Source organism: Aethina tumida, chromosome 3 (assembly GCF_024364675.1).
Source record: "Aethina tumida isolate Nest 87 chromosome 3, icAetTumi1.1, whole genome shotgun sequence".
Taxonomy (NCBI): domain Eukaryota; kingdom Metazoa; phylum Arthropoda; class Insecta; order Coleoptera; family Nitidulidae; genus Aethina; species Aethina tumida.
The window spans coordinates 1,688,501-1,715,545 of NC_065437.1; the positions used below are offsets into that span (position 1 = coordinate 1,688,501).

The window sequence follows — 27,045 nt, forward strand, 5'->3', positions numbered from 1 at the left end:
AATTAAATTTAAATAAATATTAAAAATAATATTATATATTGAATAATTAATTATCTGTTAATTATTTTTGTGAATATCAGTATACAACAATAAATTATCAGAAAATATGTTTTTATACTTAAAATTATTCTTTAATAAATTAAATTTAAATACATATTAAATATAATTTTATATATTTTAATTATTCTTATAATTCTGTTAATAATTACTGTAATTATTAGTATAGAACAATAAATTAATAGAAATTTTTTTTACTTAAAATTATACTTTAATAAATTAAACTTAAATAAATATTAAATATAATATTATATATTGTATAATTAATTATATATTATAATTATATATTATAATAATTTTTATAATTATTCTATTAATTATTATTGTGATTATTAATATATATTAATAAAGAAGCAGAAAATATTTTTTTAATTAAAATTGTTGTTTAATAGTTTAATTAATTATATATTACTATAATTTTTATTATTTTATTATTATTGTAATTATTAGTATATAACAATAAATTAATAGAAAATATTTTTTACCTAAAATAATTCTTTAATAAATTAAATTTAAAAAAATATTATATATTGTATAATTAATTATCTGTTAATTATTTTTGTGAATATCAGTATATAACAATAAATAAGCAGAAAATATGTTTTTATACTTAAAATTATTCTTTAATAAATTAAATTTAAATAAATATTAAATATAATTTTATATATTTTAATTATTCTTATAATTCTGTTAATAATTATTGTAATTATTAGTATATAACAATAAATTAATAGAAAATATTTTTTTTAATTAAAAATTATTCTTTAATAAATTTAAATTAATTAAATAATAAATATAATATTATTAATATCGTATAATTCATAATATATTATTATAATTTATTTTATTATTATAATTCTGTAAATTATTATTGTAATTATTAGTATGTAACAATAAATTAACAGAATATATTTATTTAAATAAAATTTTTCGTTAATAAATTAAATTTAGACAAATATTAAATATAATTTTAGGTAAAAAATAATTAATAATAATAATAATAATAAATTATTTGTTTAAATTAATTTTTTAATGAAATATGTTTTATATATATTATATTAAAATTTTGAAAGTTGAAAAATTATTTAATACTCCTTTTTCCTAATGAATTGAAATTAATTAAATTAAAATAAAATATTGAATCTAAGAAATTAAATATTAATCTAAACTAAAATTAAAAAAAAAACTACTTAAAACAAAAGACATTTATATGTTGAAGTTCTTATAATGAATGAAAACATTCTGTACAATTTTCAACAATCAGTACTTTACAATTAAGCAAAAATTTAGAGAATGTGTATCAAATTTAAACAAATTAATTATGGAAGAAATACAAAAGTAATAAAAAACCCAATAAAAACTCAAGAATTTTAAAATAATTAATCCAATTCTCTGTTAAATTAAACTTAAAAATTAACCATTATATTTAAATTATCTGAACCAGGATGTGTTGGAGAATTAAAAAAAAAGACTTTCAGCAAATTTCTACGTACATAAAGTATGTATACATGAAAAATAAAATCGCATGAAAGTTTTTGATGCAGTGCAGTGGTATTGAATTGCCGTTTGCGATTTTTATAGATCGACACAGCCAATAGGCTTTGACATGCTTAAGATTTAATTAGATGCACCTTAAATGTGTGACGTGCTATATAAAACCAGAAGGGATCGTCACCGGGGACCTATTTTGTGCAACTCCGTTCCGCCGTCCTGACCGCTACTCAAAATGGTAAGTGCCAAATTTAGGTACTAATACGAACAATTTATCCATAAAATTATTTAATTAGACTATCAAAATTGAATTAATATATTATTAATGGTGTTAATTTCAGACGGATTTGAAACCAAAAGAAATCGAAGGTATGCCCATTTATTTTATTGATTTCTTTTATTTTAACTTATAATTTTTAACTTTAGATGCCGAATTCGCCTACAACGTTTACGGCAGCAAAGGGGTGATGGACGCTTTCTACCTACCGAAGCTCGTGCGATGCTTGAACCTGAACCCAAGTCTGGAAACTCTGGAGAAGCTGGGCGCCACCAAAAAGGAAGGTACCACTCTAAAACCCGATTTAGATTGTTTAATAAACCCTTCCCTTTGTTGTTAGGCGAGAAAGAAATAAAATTCGAAGACTTTCTGCCAATATTCAGCCAGCTGAAGAAGGAGAAGAAGGACCAAGGCTGCTACGAGGATTTCATTGAGTGCTTGAAGCTGTACGACAAACGAGAGGATGGAACTATGCTTTCAGGAGAATTGTACCACTCGTTATCGTCCCTAGGTAAATAATTAAGTAAATGCAAGTCACTCAACTACAAAACGTTTCTAAATTAGGTGAAAAACTGGCAGAAGAAGACATAGACGAACTGATGACCGATTGTCTTGATGAGGAGAATGATGAAGGTGAAATTGAATACACCCGTAAGTATTTATTTCATTTTTTAAATGGATATTTCATTGTTAATTATGTTTACAGCTTTTTTGAGAAGAATGTGTGAATTGGACCCCCCATTGAAACCTAAGAAGGGTGCGAAAAAATAAATTAAACATTGATTGATTGACTCTTACTAAGATATTATTAAATAAAGCAAGTTTAAGATGAATAAGGTTCTTTTATTTATTTTAATATGTTGTATTTTTATTGTGTCTATAATTTGGTATCAGTTTTATTATTTATTATCTGTAAAATAGCTTCTGTAAATTGTATAGAATGTTATTAATGATAGTTTATTACTTCATGATTAGTTTTCTCTTTTCTTAGTCCAACAAACTTTAATAAAACCATTTAGTAACAATTTAAATCAAATTGATAACTGATACAATTATTAAAGATTAAAAGTGTGGATGTAAATTTCAAATATTTGGAATTATTTCCTAATTATGCACTTAATTAATAACTATGAATAAATTTTAGTATTTATAAATCAAATAAATAAAATAAAAGTAGTTAATAACCTAATCTAACCTCAATTTTTTCGTTCTATAATAGTTTTGAGTAGATCACTTCCGTCAAAAACAAAGAAATTATTATTCTTAATGATAAAATATAAAATAAAATTCAATACAATAATTGAAACAATTTAGGAATCATTTAAAAAAATATATTTTTATTATTGTTTTATTGTTAATTAGGATATGTACACCTCCAATTTAATGTAACCAAACTATCTTTTATTTTATTTAAAATATTTATACTATACCTTTCTACAATCATTCATTTTCTATCTGTATGAATAAGGGTTTCTTTACAAAAATATGTTCTTGTATTTCAGTGGTTTTTAATATGTGTTACAAAAATAGCAAAGAAAACAAAAAATGTTCAAATAATTTTTATAGACACAAAATTTGATTTAAATCATTGAAGTATCTTACAAAATGTTTATATTTTTATTTTGAGCTATTTCTCTAGTCCTCCTGTATATTATGTGTTAAAATAATAAATTAATATTAATTTCAAAAATAATACAAAATTTTAATGTACAAAAATCAAATAAATAAAATAAAAATAATTAATAACCTAACCTAACCTCAATTTTTTTCCTTCTACAATAATTTCAGTGTTCATCTTTGACAGAAATAATTATTCTCAATATAAAGGTAAAAAGATAGAAATAATTAAGATAAAAACTAAACTAAACTAAACTATTTTGAGCTTTTGAAAAATAGTAAATAGTGTATAGTAAAAATGATACTAAAACGTCCATAACATGTAAATTATTGGTTGATTTTACTGTTCTTTCATTTAATTTACGTATTTTTATGATTTTGCGTTGTTTTTTCCATTTATTAATAGTAAATCTCGTGTAATTTTGAACTCCAATATGGCTCCTCCCGAAACATAGGCAACCAACATTACTTTTCTGTTTTTAAATATATATTATTTATTAATTTAAACGTATTAAATAAGTGATAATTGATGATTTTTATTAATCTAATTAGATGTTTTAACTATATTTAATAATGTTTCTGCCATAACAAGAATTAAGAACGCAGGAACAACTTAAGTTAAGTAGGCTTAACATCACAAGTATCTTTATGAATATGTTTGTAACTTTAATATCGATTTTATGTAATTTATAAGTGAATAACAAACTTAAATTGACCCAATTCAATAACTCGGTATGTTTTTTTTACTTGTTTTCACTTTATTTCTATAATTAATACTTATTGAAGGCAAAAAGAATTTCATTAGATTGTGTTTATTTTTAATAATAAATATAGTTTCAGGGACAAATTATTTGTTAAGCATATACAGTCTTATATACTTTTTATTTCATTAAAATGGAAATTGTCTCTTATATAAACTTAAAGGTATCAGAATATACATTTATTGAAATTTCTTAAACTGAACATAATATTAGACAATCTATAACGGCAAAGAACAAAAATATCAATTGAACAATTTATTGTTATAAAATAAATTAAATATACATAAATAAATATTCAGCTTTTTAACACTGGTGAATGTACATAGTGTCCTTAGATCTTGTGACTTCAGCATGACTTCTGGTGGTGGTTGCCGCCGATACGTGTGATCGTAAATTAGCCATTAATTAATAATTACGGCGGCGAATATCAGGTAACTGAAAAAACCGTCAAATTAGCCACAACCCCTTAACAACATTAAAACAAACAACGAAAACGAAGCGATTTAGAAAGCAGAAGTATTTTTAAAGAGAAAGCGAACATCAAAGCGGCGCAGTTAGATTGTTGCCAGGAGCTGCTATCTCCAAAAATATTTTACTTACTTAAAAATAAAAATCTAAAATTAACTTCTTACGCCATCAACTTTTTGAGGAATGCTGTAAACGTTTAAAATGGGTGTTTTAACATCTACTGCTACGACTAAATGATGTTGATTAACTACTTAGTGATACTTACGTTCGTAAGGGATGAAACCGTCATCATCTTCTTTGTCCATACAGTCGGCGAGGACTTGTTCGGTTTCTTGGTCTGATAATCTTTCACCTGCAACCCAAAAACGAAAAAGGTCAGCACTGAATTCGAGGTGGGTTGTTTGGGTGTTTACCAAGGGAGAGAAGGGTGTGAGAAAGTTCAGCAGCCATCATCTTGCCGTTCTCTTCTTTGTCGTACAACTTAAGACATTCCAAGAAGTCGTCGAAGTTGCCCTGCTCCTTGTCTTTCTTGCACTGGCTGAAGATGGGCAGGAACTCGTCCAGCTTCAACTTCTTCTCGTTCTTCTTCTTGGTGCCGCCCAGTTTTTCGATCGAGGCGAGGGTTGGGTTCAGGTTGAGGGCGCGGAGCATGTCACCAACGTTGACAGCGTCGACTGTGCCATTGCCCTCGAAGTCGTAGATGGAGAACACGAATGTTGCTCCTGCGGAATGCCATAATTGTGCAATTGTGTAAGCGGGAAATTGGGTCAGTGTTACGGACACCCGAAATTTTATCCCGCATCTAAACTTAGACGCTTTTATTGGCGGCTTTAATTATAGACGAGCCTCGCCATCGCAACCATATAAGTTCCCGCCGTCTAAATTTAGAACGGCCTCTCTCACCGACCATACTTCGGCACAATTAAAAATAACTGTGTTATCGGATATTTTTATCTTTTTGTGTTGCACGTTCAAACTGAAGGAATTTTACTTTAATTATGCCAATTTGGTCTTTCAGAAGACTAATTTCTCTCTGGTGAAGGACAAATATGGGAAGTAATAGAAGCAATGTCTTCTTCCTTTTATGGGAAACTTGATTCTTTTAGTTCCCACATTGTATTCATCAACTTGAATCATCACAAATGTAATTTGGAAGGTTTTGGTGAACAGTGGAGGCAAAGAAATTGATGATTTAATGAATTTTTAATGGAAAACACACCTGTACAATGTTAATTGGGTGTTTTAGAGGAAACTTAAGACGTTCTAAAGCTAGTTTTCACCAAAACACCAAATATGGGAAGTAATAGAAACAATTTAAGGGGTTAAGTCCTCTTCCTTTGATGTGAAATTGATTCTTTTAGTTCCCACACTTTATTCATCAAAAAAATTGCCTTCAATCAACTTGAATCATCTCAAATGTAATTTGGAAGGTGTTGGTGAACAGTGGTGGTAAAGAAATTGATGATTTGATGATGTTTTAATGGGGGAGACACCTGTACAATGTTAATGGGGTGTTTTTAGAGGAGACTTAAGCTAATTTTCACCAAACCAACAAATATGGGAAGTGATAGATGCAATATGAAGGGTTAAGTCTTCTTCCTTTGATGTGAAACTTGATTCTTTTAGTTCCCACATTGTATTCATCAAAAAAATTGCCTTCAAACAACTTGAATCAACTCAAATGTAATTTGGAAGGTGTTGGTGAACAGTTGAGGTAAAGAAATTGATGATTTGATGATGTTTTGATGAAGAATACAGCTGTTCAATGTTAATTAGGTGTTTTGAAGCTATTTTTCACCAACTCCCACCAATTACTTATTGACTGATAAAGACTTGTACTCACTTTCAACGTCTCTAGCTGCCAAATCTGCCTAAAATGATAAAGTTAAATTAGCCAACAATAATCAAGGCAAGATCAATGATTGATAATAAGTTTCATCAATCAGTGATCTTCTGTGACATATATAATAAATATGGACGATCACATAACAAATATAATCTAGAATAGTCCAAACTACTAGATCGGATCACGAGTGCAACAAAAAATTAGATATACAGGTTGGTTATACATCTACGGAGTTGTAAAAAATTAGTGGTAGAAAAAAAAAAGGTTAATAGTCCCAAAAAACAAAAGACACTCAGCTTGTTGAGCGAGACTAACTAATTAAACAAAAAAAAAATGTTAAAAACACAAATGAATGGAATATTGATATGAGGTTTCTGTTTTGGACTTAAGTAGTTGGTTATTGGAATGTTCACTTCACCAAATCACCAAGTCACTGTTACGTAATTGAAATATCGTTGAGCACCCCAATTAATAATTAGAAAAAAGACCATATCAATATTCAGTAAATGGTTATGGACGTTCACAAAATAATACAGGTCACAAAAAAATATCTAATGCACTGCACAAAATCACGAAAAAAACCACCTACATAATTTCGTTTCGGTAACGCGACAAAATGAAATTGAAATTTATTTTTTTTTTTAATAATTTTTTAGTACTATTTTGGCCTGGTTAATTTTACGCTTCCACATGCGGATGCACTTCTCTACCACGGACTCGCCGGGCAATTTTTTCATTTTGTTCATGGCTATCGGCTTTATAAGGTAAACGGGCACACGGTTCGCTGTCGCTTGAACTTACCATTGTGATGCTGCTAAACTTGCCTTCTAGTTTCTCTTGACCAGAAGTGGGGCCAGGAGAGCGATGCCGTGGTTGTTTTATATGAGTAGATGGCGCTGGCGCTGTGGAAACTGAAACCCACCCTGGTTTCAGGCATTTGCTGAAATTTCGGGGCCGCACGCCGCGTTGCCGGATCGTTTCCGTGGTATTTTCGGGCCTGGGTGACGGCGCCGATCGACGATTTAGGTTTTGTTAGGAACGGTGCCGGCCACTAATTATAACTGGAAGGGTATTTTAACTTTTACTTGACAAGGACGGTGCGGCCAAACTATTTTTACGGGTTAAGACAATTAAACAATTATCTACGGTGACTTGGCCAACGATATCATATTTATATCTTAATGTTTATATTAAATTTTCTAATAAACCAAATCTTATTTTTATAATATAATAATATCAATATTTTTTATATATAAAAATAGTTACAAAATGTTAAACATATTTTTAAGGTTAGTGGTTACTAAAATAAACTAATTTTAATAACAAAAATATGATTTCTATATACAATTTACAGAGTTAGAAAACTTCTTAAAGAATTCAGTGTACAGTTAAGTCAGTTGTAGTCTTCTTAAGGAATTCAGTGTACAGTTAAGTCAGTTGTAAGACTTCTTAAGCAATTTTGTGTACAATTAAGACAGTTGAAAAACATTCTAAACGATTTTGAATACAACTAAGACCATTGTAAAAATTCTCAATAGTTCTACATATAATTAACAGAGTTAGAAAACTTCTTAAGGAATTCAGTGTACAGTTAAGTCAGTTGTAAGTCTTCTTAAGCAATTTTAAATACAATTAAGACAGTTGGAAAACATTTTAAACAATTCTGAATACAACTAAGACCATTGTAAAAATTCTCAGCAGTTCTATATACAATTAACAGAGTTAGAAAACTTCTTAAGGAATTCAGTGTATAGTTAAGTCAGTTGTAAGTCTTCTTAAGCAATTGTGTGTACAATTAAGACAGTTGAAAAGCATTCTAAACAATTCTGAATACCATTGTTAAAATTTTCAACAGTTCTACATACAATTAACAGGGTTAGAAAACTTCTTAAGGAATTCAGTGTACAGTTAAGTTAGTTGTTAGTCTTCTTAAGCAATTTTGTGTACAATTAAGACAGTTGGAAAACATTCTAAACAATTCTGAATACAACTAATTCCATTGTATAAATTCTCAACAGTTCTACTTACAACTAACAGAGTTAGAAAACTTCTTAAGGAATTCAGTGTACAGTTAAGTCAGTTATAAGTCTTCTTAAGCAATTTTGTGTACAAATAAGACAGTTGAAAAACATTCTAAACAATTCTGAATACAACTAAGACCATTGTATAAATTCTCAATAGTTCTACATACAACTAACAGAGTTAGAAAACTTCTTAAGGAATTCAGAGTACAGTTAAGTCAATGTAAGTCTTCTTAAGCACTTTTGTGTACATTTAAGACAGTTGGAAAACATTCTAAACAATTCTGAATACAACTAAGACCATTGTATAAATTCTCAATAGTTCTACATACAACTAACAGAGTTAGAAAACTTCTTAAGGAATTCAGTGTACAGTTAAGTCAGTTGTAAGTCTTCTTAAGCAATTTTGTGTACAAATAAGACAGTTGAAAAACATTCTAAACAATTCTGAATACAACTAAGACCATTGTATAAATTCTCAATAGTTCTACATACAACTAACAGAGTTAGAAAACTTCTTAAGGAATTCAGAGTACAGTTAAGTCAATGTAAGTCTTCTTAAGCACTTTTGTGTACATTTAAGACAGTTGGAAAACATTCTAAACAATTCTGAATACAACTAAGACCATTGTATAAATTCTCAATAGTTCTACATACAACTAACAGAGTTAGAAAACTTCTTAAGGAATTCAGTGTACAGTGAAGTCAGTTGTAAGTCTTCTAAAGCAATTTTGTGTACAATTAAGACAGTTGGAAAACATTCTAAACAATTCTGAATACAACTAAGACCATTGTATAAATTCTCAACAGTTCTACATTCAACTAACAGAGTTAGAAAACTTCTTAAGGAATTCAGAGTACAGTTAAGTCAGTTGTAAGTCTTCTTAAGGAATTTTGTGTACAATTAAGACAGTTGGAAAACATTCTAAACAATTCTGAATACAACTAATTCCATTGTATAAATTCTCAACAGTTCTACTTACAACTAACAGAGTTAGAAAACTTCTTAAGGAATTCAGAGTACAGTTAAGTCAGTTGTAAGTCTTCTTAAGCAATTTTGTGTACAAATAAGACAGTTGAAAAACATTCTAAACAATTCTGAATACAACTAAGACCATTGTATAAATTCTCAATAGTTCTACATACAACTAACAGAGTTAGAAAACTTCTTAAGGAATTCAGTGTACAGTTAAGTCAGTTGTAAGTCTTCTTAAGCAATTTTGTGTACAAATAAGACAGTTGGAAAATATTCTAAATAATTCTGAATACAACTAAGACCATTGTATAAATTCTCAACAGTTCTACATACAATTAACAGAGTTAGAAAACTTCTTAAGGAATTCAGTGTAGAGCTAAGTCAGTTGTAACTCTTCTTAAGCAATTTTGTGTACAATTAAGACAGTTGGAAAACATTCTAAACAATTCTGAGTACAACTAAGACCACTGTTAAAATTCTTAAGCAGTTCTATATACAAATAACAAAATTAGAAAACTTCTTAAAGGATTCAGTAGACAGTTAAGTCAGTTGCAAAACTTCTTAAACCATTTGTGAAAATTCTTAAGTAGTTCTAGGTACAATTAATGGTGTTAGAAACCTCCCTAATTAATACAGAATACATTTAAAACAGTTAAAAACTATTTAAGTAATTTGGTATTCAGTTGAGTAAGTTCCCTACTCAAACCAATTTAATTAACCTGTGGCAACAATGTCTGATTTAATTTCCAGCAAACTGTTTTGCTGTTGCTCTGAAAATATCCCATTCTTGAAGGTGGGAGTGGTCAAGAACATGTGAACATAGGAATAGGCATCGCAGTTCGTTCCTGCTTACTTAGTCAGGAATGTTTTCAGGTGCGCTCTATATTTGGTGTAAGGTTTATGAATCATCGTCGTGGTCAGATCGGTTCCAGACGTAATCGTGTGTATATATCAATGATTTATTTTTCTGCTACCATCATTAATAAATTATATTAAATGACATTAAATAAATATAACAATATGAAGTTATATAAACCAGGCAAGTACATTCAGGATCAAATAACAATTGGTGAAGTGAAATTTAAAAATAATAAATGTTATTAAAGGTACTTCTTTTAGTACTGGATTGATGTGGTACTGTCTAAGTTTACTAAAAAAATTTTTACATTAGATTTTTGGACAAATTTCCTGAAATAATACTTTTTAACTACATTTTTAATGTTATAAGTAAAATAAAAGTAGATTACATAAATCCCAATTCCTTATTAGTACATAAAATATTGTTATTTTTAAGTTTAATGAACTGATTTAATTTTTTGGTTTGGACTGTGGCCAATTCATGAACCATTTATGTTTACTATTTTATTTAGACTCCAAAACCTACAAACAATAAAAATAGAATCAGCTAATAATAAACGTATTTTTGCATTTCAGTAATAAAGCCACAAAATAAAAACTGAATGAAGCATGAAGCTTCCACACGTTGTTGTTAATCAATTAAACGAACAAAATTAGAAACTGTATAAAATGTATTATACTAAATTTATAAAAAAAGTCTGTATAAAAATGAAAAGTACAATGAATTTCGTAAAAAAATCGAAACGTAGTTCACTCAGTCTTGGCGTCGACGTTGTCCATCACAGCGACGTCCTTCTTGGCCTTGTGCTTCCTCAAATAGTTCAAGAATTTTGCTCCAATGTTCCACTTCTTCTTCTTGATCTCGCTGGCGGTCATCTTCAGCGTCTTGTACTTGCTGGCCATCGAGAAGCTTTTGGTGCTCGAGCTTCCCGCCATCGGGAACGTCATCGTCTTTTTCATGGTCTCCGTAAGCTCGTCGACCGACTGCTTCTCCAGTTGTATGTCGTCCAGGGAGCCGTCGTCCTCGCTGGACTTGAACGGGTCCTTCGACTCGTCGATTAGGTTTGGGTCTTCGGTCGCACCACCGGGATTTGATAAGTCTGTCTTGGCGCAGCTCTCAGACAGCTCTACAACCTGTTTTAACAGATTATTAATTTAAAAAGTGATATAATTTAATAATAAACTAGTTATTACATGTTTTTATATTAGTTTGTAGAAAAAGTTCTTAATTGATTGTATATCCAATTAAGAAACATGTAAAATTTCTTTGGTAAGTATCAAAAATAGACGTAAACATTTTTTCAGTAACTTTGTATACTGGTGAGATCGTTGTATAACTTTTCCAGCAATTCTGTATATTATACAGTCAAGGCAGCTGTAAAACTTCTTCTGTAATTCTGTATACAAGTAAAACTGTTAAGTACTTTTGTATATAATGAAAAAAAAACTGCTGAATCAATAAAGACAGTTGTAAACCTTCTCAAGAAGTTCTGTATACAATAAAGAGGGTTCTAAAAGTTCTTAAGTTATTGTATATCCAATTAAGAAAGATGTAAAACTTCTTTGGTAAGTCTATAAATAATCAAAAATAGACGTAAACATTTTTTCAGTAACTTTGTATACTGTTGAGATAGTTGTATAACTTTTCCAGCAATTCTGTATAGTATACAGTCAAGGCAGCTGTAAAACTTCTCCTGTAATTCTGTATACAAGTAAAACTGTTAAGTACTTTTGTATATAATGAAAAAAAAAACTTCTGAATCAATAAAGATAGTTGTAAACCTTCCCAAGAAGTTCTATATACAATAAAGGGAGTTTTAAAAGTTCTTAAGGTATTATGTATCCAATTCAGAAAGATGTAAAACTTCTTTGGTAATTCTATAAATAATTAAAAATGGACGTAAACAATTTTTCAGTAACTTTATATACTGTTGAGATAATTGTATAACTTTTTCAGCAATTCTTTATAGTATACAGTCAAGGCAGCTGTAAAATTTCTTCTGTAATTCTGTTTACAAGTAAAACTGTTAAGTAATTTTGTATATAATGAAAAAAAACTTATGAATTAATAAAAATAGTTGTAAATCTTTCCAAGAAGTTCTGTATACAATAAAGGGAGTTTTAAAAGTTCTTAAGGTATTGTATATCCAATTCAGAAAGATGTAAAACTTCTTTGGTAATTCTATAAATAATTAAAAATGGACGTAAACAATTTTTCAGTAACTTTATATACTGTTGAGATAATTGTATAACTTTTTCAGCAATTCTTTATAGTATACAGTCAAGGCAGCTGTAAAATTTCTTCTGTAATTCTGTTTACAAGTAAAACTGTTAAGTAATTTTGTATATAATGAAGATGTAAAACTTCTTTGGTACTTCTATAAATAATTAAAAATGGATGTAAACAATTTTTCAGTAACTTTATATACTGTAGAGATAATTGTATAACTTTTTCAGCAATTCTTTATAGTATACAGTCAAGGCAGCTGTAAAACTTCTTCTGTAATTCTGTATACAAGTAAAACTGTTAAGTAATTTTGTATATAATGAAAAAAAACTTATAAATTAATAAAAATAGTTGTAAATCTTCCCAAGAAGTTCTGTACACAATAAAGGAAGTTCTAAAAGTTCTTAAGGTATTGTATATCCAATTCAGAAAGATGTAAAACTTCTTTGGTAATTCTATAAATAATTAAAAATGGACGTAAACAATTTTTCAGTAACTTTACATAATGTTGTGGTGGTTGTATAACTTTTTCAGCAATTCTTTATAGTATACAGTCAAGGCAGCTGTAAAACTTCTTCTGTAGTTCTGTATACAAGTAAAACAGTTAAGTTATTTTGTAAATAATTGAGAGAAACTTCTGAAGCAATAAAAATAATTGAAGACCTCCCTAAGAAGTGACAGTGTTTCATATAATTAAGACAGTTGTAAAAGCAGTTTGTTGTTCAATTTAGATAAAATTACTTGTAGATATGCTTTTGTTACCTTTAGAACTTTTTCAGCATAGTCGTCTTCAGGATTGTCATGTCTAATGTTGTCGTTTAAAATGTACTTAGAAAGTAGTTGCTTGGAATTCTTGACCAAATCCGTCAGACGGCTCTTCTTCTCAACAGTTGGATGACGCTCCTTCTTATCATCAGGTACAACTTCCTTCGTCGACTCCAATTGGTCTCCAGTACCTGCAAGGTCAGAATTTAAAACCGCCCTTAAATAAAACCTGAGTAGCAACCTTTAATCGGAACCTTAATAGCTTCATTCTTTTTCTTTTCCATTTCATCGTCCGTAACTTTGTCCATGGCGTCGATGATGCAGTCCAGATCGTGGGGACCGGTGACGTTGTCACCGATCTGCGAGTTCTCCTGCATTACCTTGCCCATTGCGTTGTCCAGGATCTCGTTCACCACATCGCTGGCGATGATCTGGGCCAGCTCGTGGTCGTTCCTCGCCTCCGATCCCATGTAGTCACAATCGCCCGTGCCTAAATAATTTTTTTGATGATTTTAGGTGTCACTTTTTTGACAACCCTTTGTTATTTCTCTTATCTACCTCAATTTTTTTCTAGTTACTGGATTTAAGATTTAAGACTTTAAGTTTTAATGGAGGGTTTGGTGATGAATAAGTAAGATTAGTGAAGGGTGAAGTTAAGTTGTGTGGTTATAAAATTGTGTACTTAAAATTGGTGATCTAATTAATGGACTTACCAACTGGACCAACAATCTCGCAATACCCTGTATTAATTGAGGACATGTTTAGTATAACTGTGTATAAATTACAATAAATTCAATATCATGCCACAAATTTTGATGTAATCGGCTTTCTTGTTTAACTCGTTGTTATTGACAATATATGACATCAAAACGTTGACATTTTGACCAAATTGACTTGATTTAATTAAATGTATTTTTATTCAGACGACAGGACAAAACATGCAACACAAGGACAATTTTAGTGTTTTATACAAAACATTTTTTTAAATTAGAAGTTGTTCCAACTCAGCTATTGTGTAATAGAATTCTATTATTCCACCTTTGGAATCATTTTGAGGAATTTGAATAGCTACTCTGTCATTTTTTTTCAAACAATTGGTCATGGCCTGGTTCCAAATTGTGTTCCACAACTTTTTCTTCCCATCACTTTTGGTGTTGTCCAAAATCACTTTGAACCGTTCTTTGCCTGTAACCAAGAAAAGTTAACAAAAGTTCTTTAGTTAGTGACCAAAAGTATAAGTACATAAGTCTTGGTTCATCTGCTCATCCCTGTATCTCTGATAGTATGTGGGGATGGAGTTTTGTGAGTACTCCTGCCACATGTGTATCTTGGGGTTCACGTAGGCAACGTGTATGTTGCTTTGACGTATCCTGTTCAAATGTTCCTTGTCCTGTTTGTAATAGCACGACTCACTCGCCCCTTCATCGGAACCATTCGAAAGGTTCAAGTAGTTTTGGTTCTGGTAGTAGAGGTGTTCCGACAGTACATCCACATAAATCCTAATTTCTTTGTCACTGGTGGTTTGCTCTGAATGTTAACAGTGATTGGCCCAAGGTTAAATTTATATCCCACAGTTATACCTTTGCTTCCTTCACCCAGGACTCCAACAGTTTTTCTAGCCCTCAACCGTTCCTCCACCAAACTAGTGATTTTGTTCTTGAGGTCGATTCCTGGCTTCAGGATGTCCCCACTCCATTTCCAAATGCGTTCACTTTCAGTGTACTCAGATTCTGTGACTGATTCGTAGATCTCCTTGGGGCCTAAGATGTTGTAGTTCTGCTCCGATAGCTTGTCGTTGTTGTTAACAATGAGCACTGGATTAACCTGATACCTTAAATTAACCACCAAATGTTAAATTGCAAGACTCAGTTGGTTGTTGAAGAGAACAAGGAAAAGATTTTACATCTTATCAGCTCCAAAGCCTCTAAACTGATTAGATTTGAGTCTCTTCCTCTGGTTTAAATGACAAACTGGTACCTGGCATCCTCATGGTGGCACCTGTCGTACTTCTTCTCATGCTTATGGGGCTTCACCGCTGTGTTGGTGATTTTAGTAATGTGACTTACAAGCTTCGTAATGATCCTTTTGAAGTAATCCTTGGCAACTGACCGATCCTCCTGAGTACTCAACCTCTCCTCCAACTCCGATATTCGATGTGCCAGCCTCCTGTACTGCAAGTTACAAATCTGATGTTCGCTGTGCCTCCTCCTCATGCTAAATACAGTAAGAAGTTACAAGAGTTAAATCAACCAAGGCACATACAACCGTTCATCGAAACCGCTAGCTTCAATCGGCCCGGCAAACAACGGCGTTTTCTGCGTGTCGGTGATGACCCCCAAGAGGGCGCAGTTCCTGCAGTCGCAAGGCTCCTCCTTTTCGTCGCTCAGCTTGTTCTTGCACGTGAACACCTTGCTGACGTCTCTGTAGGACTTGGCGGTCGTGTAGACTTGGTGCTCCGTCTTTTGGTCGCCGCCCTCGAAGCTGTGGATGCAGTGGTCGACGTCGTTCAACGGTTTGGAGGTGGTCTTGTGCACTGAGACGGTGCACGTGCACTTCTTGGTCAGGAAACAGTTGGCCAAAGGGGGGACCTGTCTTTTCTTCACATCTACGTTCAACCTTTAGTTGGTGTGCTATTACTTGTGGAAGTAGACTTACCTAGGACTTTGCTGAGTGAGGTCGTGGTGGCGTCGAGGTTGTCTGAGGTTTCTGTTGTGGGGTCTATGAGTTTGTTCCTGAAAATCTTGTGCAGGAGCTTGTTTTTGTCTTGAGCCCCCATTTCCATTGACGTAATCAAGTCCCTGACTTGGGAACTGTTCAGGGTGCTGGTCTGGGTGATGAACTTGTGATTGGAGTTGGTTTGGCTGGGTCTTATCACCGTGACGTCCAACAATGACGTGGACTCTTTGGGCTCCACCACTGGCTTGACGGCGACGTCGTCGGCGTTTGGTTCCAGAACATCTTCCTTGGTTGGTTTGTTCTTCTTTTTGTACGAAAAGAGTGACTTGTTCCGAAACATGGCCGATCAATTTTACTTGGAATTTAACGGGGATCACGTCATTTTAAGGTTGTACTTTGCTACCTCGTTTTTGACTTTTAACGGTTGTCAGAATTTTCAAAAAACTTTGCTGTCATGTCAGGTTTATTGGGTTTGTAAATAAAACAATGGCTTTTTCTTAGGATTTATTCATAACAGTATACAAAAATCGAATGTATCACAACACACTGTGAGACGGATCATTTGTAATAGAAATTATCTCTTATACACTCCTTGCAATGGACTGGAGCTACTTAACTACTAGTTCAATAAAGAATTATCTCATAATAAGGAATTATCAATCTAAGTCGATTTTATAAAAAAGTTTTTAACGATCACTTAAGGCTTTTCCGTTATAAAATAAAATTATATATTTAATTAATTAGTGCCATAGTATTTATAAAGCTAAAAGGCAATGCGATAAATAGACTAACCGGAGTGGAGGTGTATTAAGAAGTTTTATTTTAGTAGTCGGCCATTTTGTTGCTGCCACCTAGTCTTAACTTACAACTATGATCAAAAAGGTTTTAGTTCTCTTCCACTTGACTAAAATTTGAAATTTGTCTTAAATTTAATTGGCTTTAACAGTTTTGGTCCAGGACTAGCTCTTTGGAATTGGCAATATGTCACCTCCAAATGGTAATTAACAACTGTCAAAAATTAGTCAAGGTCAATGGAGTTGTGATCAATAAACACTTAAATCTATTTTGTTTTATTAAGGTACTAGTAGATAAAAATACACGTATTAAATTAATTTTGATTTATCTAATTACAACGTTATCCTTTCTATTCTAACCTAACTTTTGTCAACCACTCTTCTACATTCCCAAACAACGTATTAATGGCACAACTGTGACAGCACAACAAATTTCTATCCGTTAATTTCTTAATACACCCAAATTAATTTGGAATTTATTTTACAATTACGAAGTTGGATCGAAGCACTTGTATCACTTGAGGTTGAGCTTATGATTAGACGAGGAATGAGGAAATCTTTGTTGCTAATTTAGGCCGGGATGTTTCCTTTGTGGGTGCTACGACGACGGCTCAGTTGTCTCCAGAAGCGTTTGTCCAACCGTTTATCCTTGAATAGAAAAAAAATACATCAGTTAATCAGGAATTTGACCAGATAGATCAGAAAATGAGTTCAAAGTTTAAAGACTTCTCCTGGTACTAAGACTAATAATGTTTCCTGAGGTGGAGGTCTTCTTTTGGATGTAGTGGAGGTAGACAAAGTGTTGTAAAGACAGTTTAATCAGTTAATGTTGTTGGAGACTGAACATGGACTACTGATATCTACTGTAATACAACTTACTTCTATTCTTCTCGAAGAGATCGGCTTATCCGAGTATTTAACTTGTTGATCATCATCAGTTACACAGTCTTGATCATTAAATAATTTAAGTAAATGTTTATCCTCCGGATAAGTCTCGTAAATCCTTCGTTCTGCCCTACGCACGTTAAAAAATTCGAAACTGTAACAAAATGTCAGTTTCAATTCTTCCTGGCTTCTTTGGTTTATTGAAAAAGGACTTACATTCTGACGCTCCTGGACCTCGGCACCCTCTGGATGTGACCGTAGCTCATCGCCGGCTTAAAACGACTGAAGAAGCAGATGTTGTCCGCGTCGTCGCCTTCTTCCGCCGCCTCGATGATACGTCTGTAGCTGTCCGCCCGATGGATCCTGCCCTGCGCCTCTACCGACGTAGAAGACGCCGGCTTCGGCGTCTCTTGTTGGGGAGGCGGCGTCGGCGTCGTCGTCCGACCGCCAGACGATCCGGTGCCGGTGCCGCTTGCGGTCGGACTTGGAGTGGCTCCACGACGTCTTCCTTCCGCAGCAGTCGAACATGTGTCAGCAACAACGCCAGTTCCGCTGTCCTGCCCACAATATTATTTATTGACTTCATACGAGGATTTACTTCAAGAAAACCGAATGGTGCAGGTGGTGAGGGACGATTTATATCGTTACCTGTTCGGGTGACAGGGAGGGCTCGGTCTGGGATGTGGCGTCGGAGGAGGACGACGTTTCCGAACAGTCTTCCTCGATTAGGGGCTCCAACGTACGTCGGGGCAGCAGGCCACGGATTATGGCGCCTGTTATTGGCGGCGTCATCAGCAGTTCGTCCATCATCAGCTCAGTGTCCTCGCCACCGTCTGACGATATCGATCCGTCATTGGGCTGCATTGGCAAAAATGTCAAGGTCAAGATGTGTGTTAGGAAGAGTCAAACAGTAACAAAACTCTTGATAGTGTCTTCCATAATGAAGAAGTGATAGTTTAAACACATTTTATTTACCAGAGCTAAGTATACATCCAAGAAATTCATGCTCTTTATGATTTACTTAATAATATTTAATGATTCTAACCTATAATCCAATAATTTAACTAACATGCATCTATGATTCTTATCATTTAATAATTAACATGCACATTTTTAATTAAACTATTCTTCAAACTTAACCTAACCTAACCTCTAAGTTTAACATCTAGTTCTTCTATATTTCAGTGACTTAACCTACCTGTCTTCATGTGATTACTTTAATTAAAGACTTAAGCTACAAAAAGGTCCTAATTATAGATAGGAGTTAATGATAATCCAACCTTGAAGCCTTTGAAATATTTACATATTTGAATCATTGCTTAATTCATTGCCTTCATCATACAAATTTAGATGTATTTTAGATTTGAATTATGTTTCTGGAACATCTACAACACTTAACACCTAACTCTGTCATCCGACGTACATTATCTTCACAATCCTCATGATTAAAGGGGCTAAAACCAGCAAAATTTCATCTGACATTGATGTACGTACAGTTGGCAGTCCATGCAAATTGGTTTAAGTCCAAAAAAAGACAGTAAGACAACAACATAGGCCATGCAAAGAAGCGCAGTACTTTTAATCTCGTCTAACCGACTGTTTCCCCTCGTAGTTGGGGGATGTCAAGGAGTCGTCCAGCTCCCCACCACTGGTGGGCGTGCCCCAAATCTCCTCGCCGGATGTGGCGCCGGAAGTCTCCTCCTCCTGGGCGTCGTCGCCGTTCATCTGAGTGTCCGTGGTCTTCAAGTACCTGAACCAACCAAGCCATGTTTGGATAATTAACTTTCTGGATGGGTGACTGACCTTTCGAACAGCCTCCCGCCGGTGTAGTCCTGCCCGAGGCGTTCGAAGAAGGCCATCTTCTCGGCGACGAAGGTGCCGGCCTTCTCCGTCCAGCTCATGGTGTGGTTGAAGGCCTCGTTGTCGATTCCGCCGTGGTCCTCGTCCGATTCGTTGTCGGAGGAGCGTTCGCTGTCGTTCGGGTCGTCGTGGTCTTCGGAGCCGACACGCTCCAGGCTGGCCACGGTGCCGAACCTTCTGAGGGTCGTTACGGAGCTGCTGAGGGATCTGTAGGGGTGCTCTTCGGTTTGGGGTGAGTCGTCCGGTGACACGTCTACTTCGTTACTGAGGTCGATGCTGTTGATCTAGCCAAACACAACATTGACACAACAAGTTGACGAATTAGTGAGGGGTGGTACTTACCTGGGGTTTGGAGTTTCTCATTTGGCACTTGCAGGAGGTGGGCTGCTCATCCTTGACCCTCTCCGAGGTCATGGTTTTGACGGAGCTCTCCGGCGTGGCGGGCATCACCGATATTTTGGGCACCGTTTCGAACGGGTCCCTTTGCAACAGGGTGGCGGCGGGGCACATGCCCAACAGGAACATCTGTTGCCAATCGTCGACCACGTCTTCCGGATTTTGATTCTGAAACTCGTCCATTTGATGCGAATGGGGCCGATTGTCATTGGGATCGAGGCCTTTGACGTTCCCGTTTGGCAGGCAGTTTTTGTGGCACTGGCGACAAAATTGTATACTTTCGGGTAGGAGGGGGCTCGACCGTACGGTCACCTAAGTGGATGAGGATGAAGCTCACTTTTTGTGGATGATGCAGTGGGGTGCATTCTTTTTTAAGACGACCATCTCCTTGGGGTTCCACAAGGTTTGGCACAAAGATTGGGACTCCAAAGTGTATCGAATTTAAGATAAATATTTCTACTTACCTTCAGTATCTGAAACTGTCACTAAACTCTGTAAAATTCGTTTTTGCCTATAGTAAATAAAATAAAATATGTGAATGAAATATGAACATGTATGAAGAAATACGTGTATGAAACATGAAGAAATATGGAAAATGAAAGACTATGAAATATGAAATATGAAGAAATATGAAATGTGAAGCAATATGAAACATGAAGAAATATGAAATATAAAGAAAAATAAAAAATGTGAATGAAATATGAAGGTGTATGCAATATGAAGTATGAAGAAATACGTGTATGAAACATGAAGAAATATGGAAAATGAAGAACTATGAAATATGAAATGTAAAGAAATATGAAGTGTGAAGCAATATGAAACATAAAGAAATATGAAATATGAAGAAAAATAAAAAAATGTGAATGAAATATGAAGATGTATGCAATATGAAGAATGAAGAAATACGTGTATGAAAAATGAAGAACTATGAAATATGAAATGTGAAGAAATATGAAATATAAAGCAATATGAAACATGAAGAAATATGAAATATGAAAAAAGATTAAATATGAAGAAATGTGAAAAAATGAGGAACTATGAAATATGAAGAAATATAACATATGAAGGACTTTAAAATATGAAGAAATGTGACATATAAAGAACTATGATATATGAAGAAATATGAAAAGTAAGGATATATGAAATATGAAGAAATATGACATGAATAAATATGAAATATTAAATAGAAGTAATATATACGAAGAATTATGAAATACATAATTAATTACTATTAAACAAATTCTAAGAATAAGTTGGTCATGTTAAAAGTAATTTACTTTATCCTCTATTAGATCCATTTTTAACAAATACTATTTAATTTTTTTTAATTAATCAGCAAAGTAACCTTTAAAATACTATAAAAAATACGTTTTTGATGTTTAATAAATGTTTAAACATCGTGAATGCGCAAACAAATTGTATAATTACAACTACATCCAAAAGGCAATTAATTTTATGTTTTCAAATATCTTATCCTAATTCATTTGAATATTTTAATTAAGTTTTTAGTTGCGCATCCACCATTTTTAAAACTGTTGTTAAAAATGGCGAATGCGCCATCAATCCAATAATTAATTACTGTTAAACAATTTCTAAGAATAAGTTGATTATATTAAAAGTAATTTATTTTATCCATTGTTAGATCCATTTTTAACAGATACTATTTAAATTTTTTTAATTAATCAGCAAAGTAACCTTTAAAACACTATAAAAAATACGTTTTTGATGTTTAATAAATGTTTAAACATCGTGAATGCGCAAACAAATTGTATAATTACAACTACATCCAAAAGGCAATTAATTTTATGTTTTCAAATATCTTATCCTAATTCATTTGAATATTTTAATTAAGTTTTTAGTTGCGCATTCACCATTTTTACAACTGTTGTTAAAAATGGCGAATGCGCCACAAATTCAATAATTAATTACTGTTAAACAATTTCTAAGAATAAGTTGATTATATTAAAAGTAATTTATTTTATCCACAGTTAGATCCCTTTTTAACAGGTACTATTTAATTTTTTTTTAATTAATCAGTAAAGTAATCTTTAAAATACTATAAAAAATGTGATTTTGATGTTTAATAAATGTTTAAACATCGTGAATGCGCAAACAAATTGTATAATTACAACTACATTCAAAAGGCAATTAATTTTATGTTTTCAAATATATTATCCTAATTCATTTGAATATTTTAATTAAGTTTTTAGTTGCGCATTCACCATTTTTACAACTGTTGTTAAAATGGCGAATGCGCCACAAATTCAATAATTAATTACTGTTAAACAATTTCTAAGAATAAGTTGATTATATTAAAAGTAATTTATTTTATCCACTGTTAGATCCATTTTTAATAGGTACTATTTATTTTTTATTTAATTAATCAGTAAAGTAACCTTTAAAATACTATAAAATATATGATTTTTATGTTTAATAAATGTTTAAACATCGTGAATATACAAACAAATTGTATAATTACAACTGCATCCAAAAGGCAATTAATTTTATATTTTCAAATATATTATCCTAATTCATTTGAATATTTTAATTAAGTTTTTAGTTGCGCATCCACCATTTTTAAAACTGTTGTTAAAAATGGCGAATGCGCAACCAATTCAATATGTATGAATAAATATAAAATATATAATATGAGGAACAAAAAAAAGACGTAAAGAATATGAAGTACTATAAAATATGAAGAAATATGAAGAATGTGACATATGAAGAGCTATGAATTATGAAGAAATATGATAAATGAATGCATATGAAACAATGAAGAAATATGGAAAATGAAGTAATATGGTAAATAAACAGATATAGAAAATGAAGAATTATGAATTATGAAGAAACATGAAATATAAAAAATATGACATGAATATAAAGAAATATGAAACACAAAAGAAATATGGAACATGAAAAATATGAAAGATGATGAAATATGGAAAATGAAGAAATATGACATTTAAAGAACAATGAAATATGAAGAAACATCAAATATGAAGAAATATGGAAATTATGAAATATTAAATATATGAATCAATAAATAAAAAATAGTTCTTAAAACAACAAATGACAATTTGACAGCGTCTCTTTGTGAAACCCCAACAAGAGATCGTCCCACCATACCCATCGAACCGACCAACTCACCTGACTCTCGGTGGTGGTACTCTTGGACGGACTGTGCTCGGACACCGTGTACTCCTCGCACCTGGTCTCCGATCGTCTGCACGTCTCACCGCCGTGCGCCATCACCAAATTACCTTGACAATCGAGCAGGTTCAGTTCCCTGCTCCTGTTCATCACCATCTCCTCCGTCCACTCTTCCACGCCGTCCGGCTCGTCGGGCTCGACATAGGGTGGTTCCAATAGCTCCCCCTTCATCCATTTCTCTAAATGGATCGCGTTGCACTTACTGTTAAAACTACTTTTGCTTAACTGTTTACATTTCATCTCGATTAGGCAGTCGAGCTCTTTTTGTATCTCCTTAGTTTCGTTTTGTATTTGGATTAGGTTTTGCGGCGTCTGAAACACGGGGTTGTTTAGTCACTATTACTATATTTATTGACTAAATCATTTTATAGTATTGTATTGTAACTATCATTTTTTAACATTAATTAAAACTAAACTAAATATTGAATTAGTTAGCTCCTATAATATTTGTATTACTAAATAATATGGATTTAAATTAATTAATTAACATGCAAACTTTAACACAAATATTAAGGGACGTTCCTATTTTAATTTTACTTACTTCCCTGGATTAATTACTTAAAAAATTTTAAAAAACTGTTGTGACTTAACAACTAAATTAACTGGCCAAGGTTTATTAAAAAGCGTGTTTAATAACTAAAGCATTTATTTGCAAATATATAATCGTATAAATTACAGTTCTTTTTACAATATAAATAATCCTCTAATTAACTGAACCTTAATATATTCAATCTGACTTAATAAGTAAATAAAATATATTTTCGTGTCGAATTGGGACAATAACTTGGGGGTGTCAAGTATTGCGTCGACTCATTCGAAAAAGGTACTTTATGAAAGAGGCAGTTGGTTTGGTACGAGTGCTTTGACATAAACGGGGGTAACACTGATGGCACACACATTAACTTCATTTAGATTGCTTCAAAACCAAATACAGTGATCGAAATAATTAATTCAAAATGGCTTTTGGTAATGCTGGATGTTTTGGGAGAATGTGCACCAAACTTTCAACAATTGTTTAAGAACTGCATTATTTAATTATATACAGAGATGAAAGCACAGTTAATTTAATTATTAATTAATTAATTAGTCACCTGTTTTGAATGTAATTAAGAGTGAATCATGCAGGTAAAAGTAAAACAACTAATAAAATAAATCCTCCCAAATCATTCGTTTTATCAAAAGTTAACCTGTTGATCCATATTAAGAAGCAATACAAAAATATACATATATTTGGTAATTAACTATAAAAAATTAGATCACTTTACAGTCGGTTATTAATTCGTTAATCCGTTTAAAATTGGAGTGGCTCTCAATTACGGATTGTTTCAGATTCAAGTCTTGTGGTTTTCATGTTCTTTTAATTTAATTTTAAAAATTCGGTGGGACTTAACTAAACAAAAAAAAATAATAATCTAATCCACATTTATACAGGGTTACTAATCTAATTGACTAACCCTACTAATATCTAATGAAAATTAATCTGATTTCAATTCACACCAAAACTAGCTTTATTATAAATTTTGTACTTTTAAAATCATAAAACGTTGTGAAGGAAATAACTACTTTTTGGCACTTTTAAGCGTTTTGCAGTAATCTAAGTCTATTATTTAGCTAATTTCTGCTAAAATCATGATTGGCCACGTTGATTTTGACAAGTTACATCTATTACAGTTCTATTAATTGATATTTTTTTATAGATATGAAATTATTAATTGTTTTTACTTTGTTGGCAGTTATTTAACTAGCTTTCAATGCGTTTGGGCTAATGAAGCTTTGATTTAATTATATTTTACTATATTGCTTAATAAATTATTGTTTATTGTCACTTAAATCTATATAAAAGATTTGTCATTTATTCAAAAATATAATATATACACAGTGGTCCATATAAAATAGAAACAGCCTCGAATCTGACACTAGCAGAGGTAAAGTAGATTCCTAACTTTGTTCACTAAATATTATACTCAGAGGAAACAATTCCTGTGCCATGTATGGAGTTTCCTAATAAATCAAAGAAGTTATGCATTTGTTTGTCTCAACTTCTCAGTTTTTGGATAATTTTGACATTTAGGAATGTTTATTTGTAGATAAATTTAAGAAATTTTTAGGTTAAGTATTAGTGGAAGCAACAAAATGTTTGATTACTTGTATCAATAACTTTTTAATGCACCTTCACTCTTAACCTTCAAACAAATGATACACCTTTATCAGAAAGACAACAAGATATTTCAAGAATCTGACAGTAGTAGAGGTAAAGTAGATTCCTAACTTTGTTCATTAAAAATTATACACACAGGAAACAATTCCTGTGCCATGTTTGAAGTTTTCTAATAAATCAAAGAAGTTTATGCGTTTATTTGTCTCAACTTCTTAGTTTTTGGGTAATTTTGACATTTAAGAATGATCATTTGTAGATAAATTTAAGAAAATTTTAGGTTAATTATTAGTGGGAGCAACAAAATGACTAATTACTTATATTAATAACATCTTAATACATCTCCACTCTTAACCTTCAAACAAATGAAACAACTTTGCCAGAAACACAAGAAGATATTTAATGAATTTGACGTAGCAGAGGTAAAGTAGATTCCTAACTTTGTTCACAAAAAATTATGCTCAAAGGAAACAATTTCTGTGCCATGTATGAAGTTTCTTAATAAATCAAAGAAGTTTAAGCGTTTAGTCGTCTTAACTTCTTTGTTTTTGGATAATTTTGACATTTAGGAATGTTCATTTATTGATAAATTTAAGGAAATTTTAAGTTAAGTATTAGTGGGAGCAACAAAATGACTGATTATTTGTATCAATTACTTTTTAATACATCTTCACTCTTAATCTTCAAACAAATGAAACAACTTTGCCAGAAACACAAGAAGATGTTTAAAGAATCTGACAGTAGTAGAGGTAAAGTAGATTCCTAACTTTGTTCATTAAAAATTATACACACAGGAAGCAATTCCTGTGCCATATTTGAAGTTTCTTAATAAATAAAAAAAGTTTATGCGTTTCTTTGTCTCAACTTCTTAGTTTTTGGGTAATTTTGACATTTAGGAATGTTCATTTGTTAATAAATTTAAGGAAATTTTAAGTTAAGTATTAGTGGGAACAACAAAATGTCTGATTACTTGTATCAATAACTTTTTAATACACCTTCACTCTTAACCTTCAAACAAATTAAACAACTTTATCAGAAAGACAAGAAGATATTTAAAGAATCTGACAGTTGCAGAGGTAAAGTAGATTCCTAACTTTGTTCACTAAAAATTATACTCAGAGGAACAATTCCTGTGGCATGTATGGAGTTTCATAATAAATCAAAGAAGTTTAAGCGTTTAGTCGTCTCAACTTCTTTGTTTTTGGGTAATTTTGACATTTAGGAATGTTCATTTGTTGATAAATTTAAGGAAATTTTAAGTTAAGTATTAGTGGGAGCAACAAAATGACTAATTACTTATATTAATAACTTCTTAATACACCTCCACTCTTAACCTTCAAACAAATTAAATAACTATCAGAAATACAAAAAGCTATTTAAAGAATCTGACAGTTGCAGAGGTAAAGTAGATTCCTAACTTTGTTCATTAAAAATTATACAGACAGGAAACAATTCCTGTGCCATGTTTGAAGTTTCCTAATAAATCAAAGAAGTTTAAGTATTTAGTCGTCTCAACTTCTTTGTTTTTGGGTAATTTTAACGTTTAGGAATGTCCATTTGTAGATAAATATAAAGAAATTTTAAGTTAAGTATTAGTGGGAACAACAAAATGACTGATTACTTGTATCTATAACTTTTTAATACACCTTCACTCTTAACCCTCAAACAAATTAAACAACTTTATCAAAAAGACAAGAAGATATTT

General features: G+C 31.8%; 5 protein-coding genes across 7 annotated transcripts in view; 1 reads left to right on the top strand and 4 right to left on the bottom strand.

Moving 5' to 3' along the window:
• The first annotated feature begins 1,736 nt into the window (after positions 1-1,736).
• LOC109602691 (myosin light chain alkali-like) lies at positions 1,737-2,654 on the top strand. The gene is made up of 6 exons (XM_020019117.2): positions 1,737-1,786; positions 1,890-1,917; positions 1,975-2,109; positions 2,166-2,336; positions 2,390-2,476; positions 2,532-2,654. The coding sequence occupies exons 1-6, from the start codon at positions 1,784-1,786 to the stop codon at positions 2,594-2,596; spliced, it is 489 nt and encodes a 162-aa protein (XP_019874676.2). The 5' UTR covers positions 1,737-1,783; the 3' UTR covers positions 2,597-2,654.
• A 1,791-nt stretch (positions 2,655-4,445) lies between these two features.
• LOC109602677 (myosin light chain 1) lies at positions 4,446-7,537 on the bottom strand. The gene is made up of 6 exons (XM_020019098.2): positions 7,319-7,537; positions 6,515-6,542; positions 5,085-5,393; positions 4,937-5,023; positions 4,804-4,857; positions 4,446-4,638 (listed from the first exon to the last, which is right to left on the bottom strand). Exons 1-5 carry the CDS (start codon positions 7,319-7,321, stop codon positions 4,832-4,834), a joined length of 453 nt encoding a protein of 150 aa, XP_019874657.1. The 5' UTR covers positions 7,322-7,537; the 3' UTR covers positions 4,446-4,638; positions 4,804-4,831.
• A 3,488-nt stretch (positions 7,538-11,025) lies between these two features.
• Positions 11,026-14,236, bottom strand: LOC109602681 (uncharacterized). Its single transcript, XM_020019102.2, has 4 exons — positions 14,078-14,236; positions 13,606-13,854; positions 13,362-13,555; positions 11,026-11,506 (listed from the first exon to the last, which is right to left on the bottom strand). Exons 1-4 carry the CDS (start codon positions 14,121-14,123, stop codon positions 11,123-11,125), a joined length of 873 nt encoding a protein of 290 aa, XP_019874661.1. The 5' UTR covers positions 14,124-14,236; the 3' UTR covers positions 11,026-11,122.
• A 22-nt stretch (positions 14,237-14,258) lies between these two features.
• Positions 14,259-16,457, bottom strand: LOC109602680 (uncharacterized). Its single transcript, XM_020019101.2, has 6 exons — positions 16,020-16,457; positions 15,630-15,969; positions 15,342-15,578; positions 14,945-15,195; positions 14,607-14,891; positions 14,259-14,549 (listed from the first exon to the last, which is right to left on the bottom strand). The coding sequence occupies exons 1-6, from the start codon at positions 16,378-16,380 to the stop codon at positions 14,347-14,349; spliced, it is 1,677 nt and encodes a 558-aa protein (XP_019874660.2). The 5' UTR covers positions 16,381-16,457; the 3' UTR covers positions 14,259-14,346.
• A 637-nt stretch (positions 16,458-17,094) lies between these two features.
• LOC109602693 (uncharacterized) overlaps positions 17,095-27,045 on the bottom strand; it is a 54,535-nt gene continuing 44,584 nt past the window's right edge. Inside the window, exons 14-21 of one of the 3 annotated variants that reach the window (XM_049965050.1) lie at positions 23,123-23,497; positions 19,922-20,143; positions 19,523-19,863; positions 19,313-19,469; positions 18,368-18,577; positions 17,936-18,276; positions 17,714-17,873; positions 17,095-17,482 (exon numbers count right to left, since the gene is read on the bottom strand). In XM_049965050.1, coding sequence (XP_049821007.1) covers positions 17,405-17,482; positions 17,714-17,873; positions 17,936-18,276; positions 18,368-18,577; positions 19,313-19,469; positions 19,523-19,863; positions 19,922-20,143; positions 23,123-23,497 — 1,884 coding nt within the window. In that variant the 3' untranslated portion in view covers positions 17,095-17,404. Of the gene's footprint in view, positions 17,483-17,713; positions 17,874-17,935; positions 18,277-18,367; positions 18,578-19,312; positions 19,470-19,522; positions 19,864-19,921; positions 20,288-23,122; positions 23,498-27,045 lie in introns of all 3 variants that reach the window. The other 2 variants (XM_049965049.1, XM_049965048.1) reach the window with 2 other exon arrangements.